The 11,466-nt window shown below is 38.6% G+C and overlaps 2 protein-coding genes and 1 long non-coding RNA gene across 3 annotated transcripts; 1 reads left to right on the top strand and 2 right to left on the bottom strand.

Moving 5' to 3' along the window:
- Positions 1-87: 87 nt before the first annotated feature.
- Positions 88-2,495, bottom strand: LOC114825202 (uncharacterized). The gene is made up of 4 exons (XR_011581181.1): positions 2,241-2,495; positions 1,927-2,064; positions 1,249-1,307; positions 88-341 (listed from the first exon to the last, which is right to left on the bottom strand). It is a non-coding gene; the product is annotated as an uncharacterized lncRNA (long non-coding RNA).
- Positions 2,496-3,651: 1,156 nt separating this feature from the next.
- On the top strand, positions 3,652-7,616 carry LOC114824749 (polyadenylate-binding protein 3-like). Its single transcript, XM_029101920.2, has 7 exons — positions 3,652-4,184; positions 4,578-5,356; positions 5,510-5,587; positions 5,696-5,785; positions 6,268-6,570; positions 6,826-7,050; positions 7,155-7,616. The coding sequence occupies exons 1-7, from the start codon at positions 3,929-3,931 to the stop codon at positions 7,377-7,379; spliced, it is 1,956 nt and encodes a 651-aa protein (XP_028957753.1). The 5' UTR covers positions 3,652-3,928; the 3' UTR covers positions 7,380-7,616.
- A 254-nt stretch (positions 7,617-7,870) lies between these two features.
- LOC103406841 (uncharacterized) lies at positions 7,871-9,491 on the bottom strand. The gene is made up of 4 exons (XM_029101921.2): positions 9,129-9,491; positions 8,751-9,063; positions 8,502-8,654; positions 7,871-8,266 (listed from the first exon to the last, which is right to left on the bottom strand). The coding sequence occupies exons 1-4, from the start codon at positions 9,177-9,179 to the stop codon at positions 7,947-7,949; spliced, it is 837 nt and encodes a 278-aa protein (XP_028957754.1). The 5' UTR covers positions 9,180-9,491; the 3' UTR covers positions 7,871-7,946.
- Positions 9,492-11,466: the final 1,975 nt, after the last annotated feature.

Here is an 11,466-nt window from a genome sequence, read left to right as displayed (position 1 = left end):
AATTAGATTTTCAAAATTTTAGGACATTAAAAGATATATATATATATATATATATATATATATATATGGGAAAAATCGGAAAGCACATTAAAAAAAAGTGAGAATAAATAAATTAAAGATGTAGGAGGAGTGCATATTGAGATTTTAGGTGACACACCCCATCCCGAAGGAGGGCGTGCTGGCCGTCACGTGAGAGTGACGTAACCATTTACACAGTTCGGAAGCTTTAAGAAAAATTACAATTACTAAGATGAGACACCCGAGGGTGAGTCATACATTTGTGAATTCTGTCAGAACACCGTTGGATTCCTCGTGGCCACCAAAGCTCTGCTAACTTGAACCTGGAGGGGCGCAAAACAAAATTGAGTGGGTCAGTAAAACAAAGTTTTTCGAAGACTTTTCATTTAAAACATTTATAACCCCTCACCGTAAAACATGTATACTTTCCCAGAAAATAGCATATATATAAACATATATATATGCAAAAATCTCAAATCTCAAACCTTTAACACTTTTCAGGAAAAAATATATATATACATATATATATATATATATAAAACCATACGAAATCTCAAAACTTGAATCCCAAATCTTTAACATTTTTTTTTTAGAAAAACATGCCATGCCATAAATCAACATAGAAATCAGGTGAAATAAGGAATCAATCGGAGACCCTGCAGTTGGTCCTATACGATTAATTCAATAGCTCCATATCTCACTAAGCCGGAGTCACCACAGTGACCTATACGGCCTTACTCTGCACATCACTCGGAACTACGTAAGGTAGTCTATACGATGAAAGGTGTAAAAATACGCTCTAGTGCTTCTCACATCAATCATCAGCGCGCATATCTAAGGTCACCCACCAGTCGGAACCCCTCTAATGGTCTGTACGACTGGCATGTCGGAACCCTCACATGGTCTGTACGACATCCACCTACTTGGATCCAAGGCGAGCGTGCGGTGTGGTGAATAATATAAGCACTAACACCTAGGGTGCAGGTTATGAGCTTAACGCATTTATCAACAATCAATCAAATGAATAAATGAACTCACCTGACTTACCTGTGCCTTCACCGCACCATGCAACATGTATGCATCAAATATCAATTCATATAACTAATATGAAATTCACATTTTTCAAATAATTCTATGCATGGCATTTTTAAAACATATTTTCATATAAATTCGTTTTCTGGGAAAAATCAATAGTATAAAGGTAATACGAAAACAAAACTGCCCACTCACCTGGAGTTCGCCCAACAACTCCCTAGCACCGTACATCAAGGCGTCATGAAGATTAGTGCCTAGAACAATAATTAAATCCAACCTCAGAAATTCTGCCGATAGAATACATAACTTATATAAGACACGTCACTACGTAGTTCGATCCGGATGATCTGCAACTCAGATTTCAAATCCGTAACTTCCAGAGGTCCACAATATACCTCTAGGACAACATCCTAAAATTTCATTACCATCCAACGGTCGGATCTCCGTCAATTTCCAAAACTAAGTGACGGTTAACATTCTATTTTATGAACTTACAACTTCAATTCCGGAAGATCCGTAAATCGGATTCCCAATCCGTAAGTTCATATAATCCTCAAATATTACTTATTACAACGTATCAAAGTTTGATGACGATCCAACGGTCGGATCGTCAATTCACATTTTCACCTAACCACGAATCGTAACCAACTTAGGTTCAATTATTCAATTTACGTCCATCAATTATCAAAACTGAACCTAGAACCTTAATCACATGCTAATAATGACATTGGCGGGCCATTGGCCACGCGCCGCCGCGCGGGCCGCCGCGGGTGGCGGTTGGCCGCCCCCGGCTCGCCGGAAAATTCAACTATTTCTAAAAATTACTAAAATTTTCAGATTTGAAGATCTCAATGAGTAGAACAACTTTCATACCTGAGACCAAGGCCAATTTGGCCTGGAAGTGCTTCAATTTCACCAAAACCGTGAAGAACCCTAGAATTTGGGTGTTTCCAATTCGACCTTCAAACTTGTTCCAACGCTTCAATTACCTCTTGGGCTTTGTTCTAGGTCCTAAAGTAATGCTAATGGTGTTAGTAATTGAAAGAAAACATTTCAAAATTTGGAGAATTTAAACAAAAGAGTCGCGGCACCTGTAGGGGTGTTCTTCGCGAAATCACAATGAAATTCAATGATTCTTGGGGTAAAACGTGAAGAGGGAAGGCATAGATGTTGATTAGAAGTGGTACCTTGACTCAATTCGTCGGAAATTTGGACGAAATCCATCGAATTTGGGCGTGGGCACCGCCGGGTCGAAACGACCCACGGGTTCTCCCCAACCCATTTCCTCTTTTCCTCCGCTTCTCACCCTCTCTCCCTTCCTCCTTTCCCTGTTCCGATTGGTCAGTTTCTTCCTCTCTCTGCCTCTGATTCGCTCTCTCTCCTTCTTCTCCGATTGGGCAGTTTTTGCCCAATCTCTCTTCTTCTTTTCTGTTTTCTGGTTCTTCCCACGCACACACCTACACAAAACTTTCATTTTTCTCATCCCAGCCATCCATTTCAAAATCCTTTAATCTGGGCCATCCAAATTTTAATAATAAAATTCATAAAATGTCCAACTTCAAACTTTAAAATCTTTTTCGTTATAACTCCAAATAACGAACCGTCTGCGCCTACACGTCCGTAACGACGAGTACTACGGGGATATGTCAAGAAGACAAATCTTAGATGGCACGACACAACGATTAACCTCGAATGATGTGCGTGCCTCAAAGGGCATTTTTGTAAAATCCTTTATTAAAACTTAAAAAAAAAAAATCTTAAAATTAGGGACGGGCTGTCACATTAGGTGTGTCAATAAATTCTTTTTATTTTTTATTTAAATACATATTAATACAACCTTCATTGTTAATCAAAACGTTATGAAATTATCATTCTCTCTCTAATTAAAACTGAATATAAATAAGAAATATGAGCATAAATGTAATTTCATACAACTAAAATCTTGTTTATTTTCAAAGTCTCATCTACATATAATTCTAACATATCTTTAATTAAAAAAAATTAAAAAATAAAATATTTTTACACACACTTTATGGGACCACATACTAATTCTTAATAAAAACAATATTCTACGCTAAAATTTGAAAAGAAAATATAGTTTTTGAAATAGGAGAAATATACGAAAAGGCAGAGATATATGCCAAGGAAAATGATCCTCGCCGGATCCTTTTCCTAAACATTCTAGGAATTCAGTGATATTATATGTTCATCATACATTATGCAGTTAAAAATCATTAGGTACTATTTATATTTAATTTTACATTTTAAATTTTAAAATGATTTCTGACCGCACAATGTGCAATGAACGGATAAGATCATTGGATTCCTAGGATGTCCCAAGAAAAGGAATCGGCCAAATGGCACTTGGGAAAGTAAAGAGACGTGTCCAAAGCCCCGGGCGACGCGTAACCAACAAAATGGGGGCCAGCAGCAAACCACAGCCGTAAAGCAAAGAAAAAGCGCGGCCACATCCTCACATTCCAGATTCAAAGAATGCCACGTCATCTACCACACGTGCGCTTCCCTACCTTAATTGCTACGAACCCCAAACACACCGGTTCGCTTCTCTCTGTCTCTCTCTCTCTCCCCGTGTATATACCACTCTTCGCCTCCTCTCTCCACCCTCTCCCTCCCTCTCTCTCTCTCTCTCTCCTCCAGAGAAAAAAGAAGAAAAGGAAACAAAAAATAAAAAATAAAAAATAAAACAAATCCCCGAAAATAATTTCTCCGTTAAATTTTTCCCAAAAAATAAAATTCATTCCATTTCGAGCAATAGAAACCCTACTCATCACTCTAAACACAAAGAATCCTCCGCAAACCCTCACCCTTTCCCTAATTCCGATTTTTTAAATTATTTATTCGATTATTTTTGGCAATGGCGGCGGCGGTATCCGGTCCGGTGGCTCAACCAGTGTCTCCGGCCGCTCAACAGGCGCCGCCGGTTGCGGCTCCGGCGGTTTATGGGAACGTGTCGCTGTACGTAGGCGATCTGGACCCGAGTGTGAACGAAGCGCAGCTGTACGATCTGTTCAACCAAATGGGGCAGATCGTTTCGATTCGGGTCTGTCGGGATCAGAACCGCATGCAATCCCTCGGCTATGCCTACGTTAATTACGGCGATCCTCAGCACGGTCCGTACTTTTCGCATTCTCGTAATCTGTCTCTGCGTTTGCCTGTTTGATTCAACACACAATCTCTGTCTTATGTTTTTGTAATTTTATTTTGGTTTTTTTTTTTTTTTTTTTTTTGTGTTGCGTGAATCTGATTTGTTTACTAATTTAATTTTTGCTGTTATTGTTGTTAGCATGTGGAATTTGGTTTCGTTTTGTGAATTTGTCGGAAGATTCTGTAGTCGCATTGTTTATTCTCTAAACATTTGTTTTTGTTTTATGGGTGAAGTTGAAGACTTGTATAGGATGAAACAAACTAGTGAATATTTTATTACGGCCGTCATTTGAAGGAAAAATATATATTTTTCTATTAGGAATTGGTCTCTGTAATTTTTGTTGCCATTTAACTTGCAGCTGCTAATGCTCTGGAAGTGTTGAATTTTACTCCAATCAATGGGAAACCCATTAGGATTATGTACTCTCATCGAGATCCAAGCATTCGGAAGAGCGGAAAGGCCAATGTATTCATTAAGAACCTGGACAAAAGTATTGATCATAAGGCGTTATTGGACACTTTTTCAACCTTTGGCAACGTTCTTTCTTGCAAGGTTGCACTTGATAGCAACGGTCAATCGAAAGGCTATGGGTTCGTACAGTTTGACAATGAGGAATCTGCACAGGAGGCAATCAAGAAGCTGAATAAAATGCTGATAAATGGAAAACTGGTTTATGTAGGACTTTTTCAACGAGGCCAGGAGAGGAATCGGCAAAATGGATCACCACATTTCACTAATGTTTATGTTAAAAATTTGTCGGAGACAACTACAGATGAAGACGTTAAGAAAATTATGGGCGAGCATGGTAACATTACTAGTGCGGTTGTTATGAGGGATGGTTCTGGAAAGTCTAGATGTTTTGGTTTTGTTAACTTTGAGAAGCCAGAAGCAGCAGCTGCTGCAATTGAGAAGTTGAATGGGAGCACCATTAGTGGTGACAAGGTTTTATTTGTCGGGAGGGCTCAAAGGAAATCCGAGAGGGAGGCAGAGTTGAGAGCTAAGTTTGAACAGGAAAGACTCAGTAGATTTGAGAAGCTACAAGGTGCTAATTTATATCTCAAAAATCTCGATGACACAATAAATGATGAAAAACTAAAGGAGCTATTTTCTGAATTTGGAACAATAGCATCGTGCAAGGTATATCTTATTTCAACTGTAATGCTGGTTTGCCTTTCCTGTTTATGTCTCCTTTGTAGGTCCTTTCGAAAGGTTAGCTATAGTTATTATTTCGAAGCTTCCTAAAAAATAATATATTAAAAGAACAATGTTCATTTTCTTTATTTTTTCAAGGTCATGCTTGATCAGCAAGGGGTGAGCAAGGGTTCTGGATTTGTTGCATTTTCTACTCCAGAGGAAGCCAATAAAGCCGTAAGCTTTTTATTATATGCTGAATTCTTGGAACATCCCGCAATGCTTTATCCCCCCATCAGTTTTGTGTAATTTTTGCATTAATAACTTCCTTTTTCCCTTCTTCAGTTGGCTGAAATGAATGGCAAGATGATTGGACGAAAGCCTCTGTATGTCGCTGTGGCCCAACGCAAAGAAGAGCGAAAGGCTCGATTACAGGTAGTTTTCTACATTGCACCTTCCTTTTATCGTTTTGGAATCTTTAATTTTTATTTTTTTGGTTAATGTAGAATTATACTTGTAGGTTCTCATTTGAGGATAAAAATTATAAAGAATGCTTTGTGGAACAAATTATTACTAAACCGATCCAGATGGTGCTGGCTTTCCTTTCATTTATTAACATTGTACTTTTACATGCCTCGGATATATTGCATTTCTCTGCATTTTTTATAGAAATGATCTGCATAGGGCTCGTTGTACTTGACTTTAGCAGAGGGGCTCTGCTTATACATTTTGAGTCCGAAAGCATAGCTATATAAAGTCGATTTCCTTTTCTAAAGCTGATTAACTCCAATGTACAGGGCGGGAGTACTCAATTTATTATCTTATATTTTGCTTCTCGATAATCGAAGCCTCAATTGTCACTTAAATCCATTATTCCAAAGAAACTTTACACAGGTGACCTTTCTCATTATTTTCAGGCACGCTTTGCCCAAATCCGAGCACCAGGTGGAATGACACCATTGCCATCAGGACTTCCTGGTTATCATCCTGGGGCACCTAGACTTGCCCCTCAACAATTGTATTATGGTCAAGGTTCTCCTGGCCTTCTACCCCAACAGCCTGCTGGTTATGGCTTCCAGCAGCAGCTCTTGCCTGGCATGCGCCCTGGTGTTGGTCCAAACTTCATCATGCCATACCACCTTCAGAGGCAAGGTCAACCTGGGCAGCGAATGGGTGCACGTCGAGGTGGGAACCTCCAACATGTGCAGCAGCAGCAGCAGGTGGTGCAATAATTTCCTGATTTGGCATAGCAGTTTTCTTTTTCATTTAATCAAAACTTCATTACCACTAATGGGTTTGCGTAATTTAATTATTGGTCATTATGCACTACATTACTACAGCACCTGCTCAATAGTCACTTGCGTAATTTCATTATTGATTATGATGCATTATCTTACTGCAGCACGTGCTCGATAGTCACTATTGTCAGTTTTTTCTTTCAACTTTGATATTTTCTGACTCATCCATAATTTCAGTTACTGCACCGTCACTCCAATCAAGGCTTCAGATACATGGGAAATGCACGGAATGGAGTGGACCCATCTTTGGCTCCTCAAGGTCATATGGGTCCAATGATGCCTTTGCCACTTGACGGTGCAGGGCTGCCTGTGACTCCTAATGATATCCATCGTTCTGGGCCTTTGCCAATGTCAACACTTGCTTCAGCTTTAGCTTCTGCTACCCCAGAGAATCAGCGTTTGGTATGTTCTTTAACCCTCTTGTTATTACTCTTTCAACCTGCGTTGCATTTGATGCCACTTGTGTTTTTATTCTAGACTTACTAGTTATTATTGTGTTTGAAAAGATGCTGGGCGAACAACTATATCCACTTGTTGAGCGCATTGAACCTGAACACACGGCTAAGGTGACTGGGATGTTGCTAGAGATGGATCAGACGGAGGTTCTCCATCTGATTGAGTCTCCAGATGCCTTGAAGGCCAAGGTAGCTGAGGCAATGGATGTTCTGGATAAAGCTACAACGAAGTCTGAAGTTACTGATCAGCTTGGTGCATTGGATCTGAATGAGTGAATCTCTCTTCTTTTTCTTCACATTTTTTTGATACTAAGGCTCCGTTTTGTTACTGGCCTAGATGACTTTGCGTTGATAGTCGGATTTTTTTTTTTCCATAAGAATATTGATAGGTACTTGCGTGAAGGGATTTAAAGACCTAAGGTTGCTAGAATTTTGGTCAGCGTCTTTCATTTTCTTAGAATTATTATGACAATTTTATTTTAGAATTTCAAGTTGAATTTTTTTGCTGGAATATTTTCACCTCTCTTTCATATTATGCTTCATTTTGTTACGTACGTGTAATCATTTTATCGTTGTCAAGAGGCGTAAGGGTTAGTCTCTCGGCAACTGATACTGCATCAATTGGAACTAAGCTTATAATAGGTGCAACTGCTTCTGCAGTCATGGAAGCAATACTGTGCGCAGTACAGAAATGCATAATACTTGTTTCAGTGAAAAAGTGCAGTAGCATTGAAGCAACAGCAGTCAGTCGGGGGCAGCAACACCTCTGGAATCAAAGCGGATCTTTGCCAATCGCTGGACAGTGTTGTCGCAAACCTGTACTCTTTAACTCTTGAAACAAGCTTACAGGAAATCAGGATGAATGTCATCTTCTACCGTCTCATCATTTGCCAGAACTGTCTCATAGTTTGCTGTTGTCTTGTCAATTTCATTGCTGCATTGGCCTGCATTGTCTGCATGTTTTCTCCTTGTAATGAGTCGCAAGCTGCAATCGTCTTCCTCGTCTTGGGTTACATAGTCACTCCATTTAGAAGCACCAGTTAGTGTAGCCTTTGTAGCCTGACATGTTCTTCTCGGTTCCTGCTCATCTCTTGCTATAAAATGCCTCTGTACTTGTGAACTCTCCCTGGTGTCTGTCAGCTCGCGCCTTGCCTGTTCTGTGTCTGTCATTCAAAATGCATTCACGTTAATCATAGTCCGATTGAATGATCCTTCTACTTACTCGCCGCTATGCTTCGCAATTGCTCTCGTTGCCATGCATTCTTATTACGAAATTCATGCGACATAATTCATCCGTATGACTTCACTAATCCCTCTCACAATGAATACTTTTAGTCGCTAATTCAATGGTCCGGACCAAGAAAAGAAGGCTCAAGAGAAAAGCTTACTTAAGTATACCTTGTGGAAGGGAGATGACATGTTTGTTGAAATTCCTCTTAGAGAAAATCGGTTTGTGACTGTGCAGCTCATCTACACCATATTTGCTCAGCTTTGGTTTCTTCCACAACTCCGCCGGAAACTCTGTTACAATCTCAGGCTCAAAACCAGAACCTGCACCGAAACCAATCGAACCGATAAACACGGTAGAATTCCCCTCTCTCTTTTCCCAATTTCAAACTTCAACCATAACCCAAAACATCTCATCACCTGCTTCGTCTTCTGGCTTCATGTTGGCGCCCCGATCACTGTCCTCAGGATCCAGGTACTGGGTCCAGTCATTTCGTCTTCGCTTTTCGGTCTTATACGAGCAATCGGAAGAAATAAGAGTATCTTGTTCTTGTCGCTGTTGGTGTTGCTGTTGATCATGCGTTTGCTGGGCGAACTGGCGAGACATGTTGGAGGACTGGACGAAGAGGCGGAGGTCTCTGGCCATGGGACCTTGAGCAAACACTTGGCGGACGGACTGCTTCTGATTGCAGACGACGCATGTCCACCTGTTGCTTTTGTTCCTCTGCTTCACCTGCAAATTTAATCGGCATTCATCGCCAAACAAAATCATCAAGTTTCAGATTCAAGTGTTCATACCTGCATGGTGGAGCATTGGCAGCACTGAACTGCGATGAACACGGTCGGCATTTTCTTCTCTGCTTTCGGATTTCACAAGTCGATGTGGGATTTTGGTATTACTGAAAATTTTGGCGGCGATTTGATCTGCGGTTTGGGCGCCAAATTTTGGGGATTCAAAATTCCCCAGAGACGAGTATTTTAGTATTTATAGAGTTTTGAGGGAAATAATCTTTTAATTTTATTTTAATCGTTATATTTAAATTTGTATTGTCTGATTATTCTTAAAAAAAATATAGAGCAGAAATCAAATATATAAATTTTTTTTTTCAAATCAAAAATATATTTTCTTATCTTTGTCGTTTGATCTTCTCCTTGATCTTCTCCTTGCTACCGGTTCAAAGAAAAAAAAAAAACTACATGAATGGCTACTAGCATTCACGTAGGTGGGGTTCAAAACACAAGAAAAAAAAAACCAAAAAAATAAGTTGTTATGCCGCATTCACATGTGGATAGAGTTTATTTTCCTCTCAAAATCAACCATAGAGCCCGGTCGCCTCATACAAAAACTTCTTCAATTGGGAGGGTTTTTTTATTAATATTTTAGTCACAAACAAATGTTGTACAATCCTCCACACCGAGCATGGTATAAATATACTAAAATAATAATAGTTTTGACTAGTTTTTAAAGGCAATGCAAATGGCAAGGCAAGTCTACGTCATCGAAGTATAAAATGACCTTAAAAATTGGGATGTGTTATCCACACAGCTCATTTTACTTGTCTCACACTTTTTGTTAATTTCTATCCATTGATCTTCTTCAATTCATCCGATTCGACGGCCGAAAATTAAAAAGGTGTGAAAAAAGTAAAAAAAAGTGTGGGGATATCACACCCCTAAAAAATCCCTAAAGAAGATGCTCTGATGTAATAAAAGTTGAGATGGAGCATATATTTTTTATTGTGATAGAAAGGAGACTAAAATTAAAGAGAAAAGCTTCTATGGCAATTAGTTTGGGTACAATCAAAGAGAAAAGTCCGAGAGGCTTCCACAGGAATAGAATTATCCCAAACATGAAAATCAACACCGAAAACTTTACTCTAGTAAATAGCATCAGCTAAAAAATTCACTTCCTTAAAGGCATGATTATAGGAAATCTCTGAGAACAATTCAGCCAGCCAACGAATATCTTCAAAAATGGTCCTCAATCTCCAAGGAGAGTTGTAAGTACCTCTAATAGCCTCGATCACCAAATTTGAGTCACCCTCCACCATGATACAGGACAAACCTTTGGCCTTAGCCAACCAAAGTTCATCTCGCAAAGCAAGGCATTCTGCCACAGTTGAGATGGAGCATATGCCTAATTTGTGCAAATACCAAATGACAAAAATTATTTTAATGGAAGGCTTATTTTTAGCTATGTCCACATAAACTTGATTTTAATCTTATTTTGTCTCTTGTAACTCAAAAGTCATCATTTTACTCTCTAAAACTCAAAATTCGCTCTACTTTGCCTCCTAAAACTCGATTTTTGATCCTATTTTGCTCCCCAAAACTCAAAAAGCGTCATTTTACTCTATAAAACTCAAAAATTGCTCCACATTACCTTAATTTTGTTAATTCTATTATATGGGATGTTAATGCATAAGGGAGGTTTATAAGATTTTCTGTGAATTTAATCATTTTACGCTATAAAACTCAATTTTAATATTTTGTGTTTTTGAATGTTAACGCATAATGGAGGTTTATAATCAAATTTTGAGTTTCAAAAAGTAAAGTGACGACTTTTAAGTTACATAGGGTAAAGTAAGATCAAAATTAAGTTTCAGAGAGCCAGCTAAAATAAGCCTCAACGAAATATGTAGTCTAGGCTAAAATAATTTAGGTCTCTCCAAAGAAACCAGCAATTGTTCAAAGCTCTTTTAAGGAGTTAGTTAGAAGGAAATTGATAGCCAATAAAAAATAATCACGTAACACCTTTTATCGTCATCTATCACACCATTAAAACAACAACAAAAATTAGAAGACTGAATTTTCTGAATATTGTCAATTTAAGGGGCTAGATTTCGTACTTAGCCATTGGACTTGGTCTAATTAACAAATTTTTAACGTGTAAAACTAAAACTAGACAGTTGAAAATGAAATTAGCTAGTTGTGTGACATCAAGAGCACCCAAAATCATAGTGGAGATTGATAAAATGTGACAAGTGAGTGACATCATTTCCAGAATAGATTACGTCTCACAATATATAATTCAAATATGTTCTTGACGATAATCGAACCTAACAGCTTTAATTAAAACTGTTAGAACCTAATTCCTTTCCAAAACCCTATTAGAACCTAATTCCTTCCCAAAACC

The sequence above is a fragment of the Malus domestica genome, chromosome 05, assembly GCF_042453785.1.
Source record: "Malus domestica chromosome 05, GDT2T_hap1".
In the NCBI taxonomy this organism is placed as follows: Eukaryota; Viridiplantae; Streptophyta; class Magnoliopsida; order Rosales; family Rosaceae; genus Malus; species Malus domestica.
Note: the sequence above shows the minus strand (reverse complement) of the source record. Positions and strands in the feature narration are given on the sequence as shown.

Excerpts from the sequence above, each read along its gene's own strand:
- LOC114824749 (XM_029101920.2), top strand. The coding sequence starts at position 3,929 with ATGGCGGCGGCGGTATCCGGTCCGGTGGCTCAACCAGTGTCTCCGGCC. Across the intron at positions 4,185-4,577 it reads TTACGGCGATCCTCAGCACG|CTGCTAATGCTCTGGAAGTG; the intron begins GTCCGTACTTTT and ends TTTAACTTGCAG. Across the intron at positions 7,051-7,154 it reads CCCCAGAGAATCAGCGTTTG|ATGCTGGGCGAACAACTATA; the intron begins GTATGTTCTTTA and ends GTGTTTGAAAAG.
- LOC103406841 (XM_029101921.2), bottom strand. The coding sequence starts at position 9,179 with ATGCCGACCGTGTTCATCGCAGTTCAGTGCTGCCAATGCTCCACCATG. Across the intron at positions 8,655-8,750 it reads GAAGCCAGAAGACGAAGCAG|GTTCTGGTTTTGAGCCTGAG; the intron begins GTGATGAGATGT and ends GTTTCGGTGCAG. Across the intron at positions 8,267-8,501 it reads TGTCATCTCCCTTCCACAAG|ACACAGAACAGGCAAGGCGC; the intron begins GTATACTTAAGT and ends TTTGAATGACAG.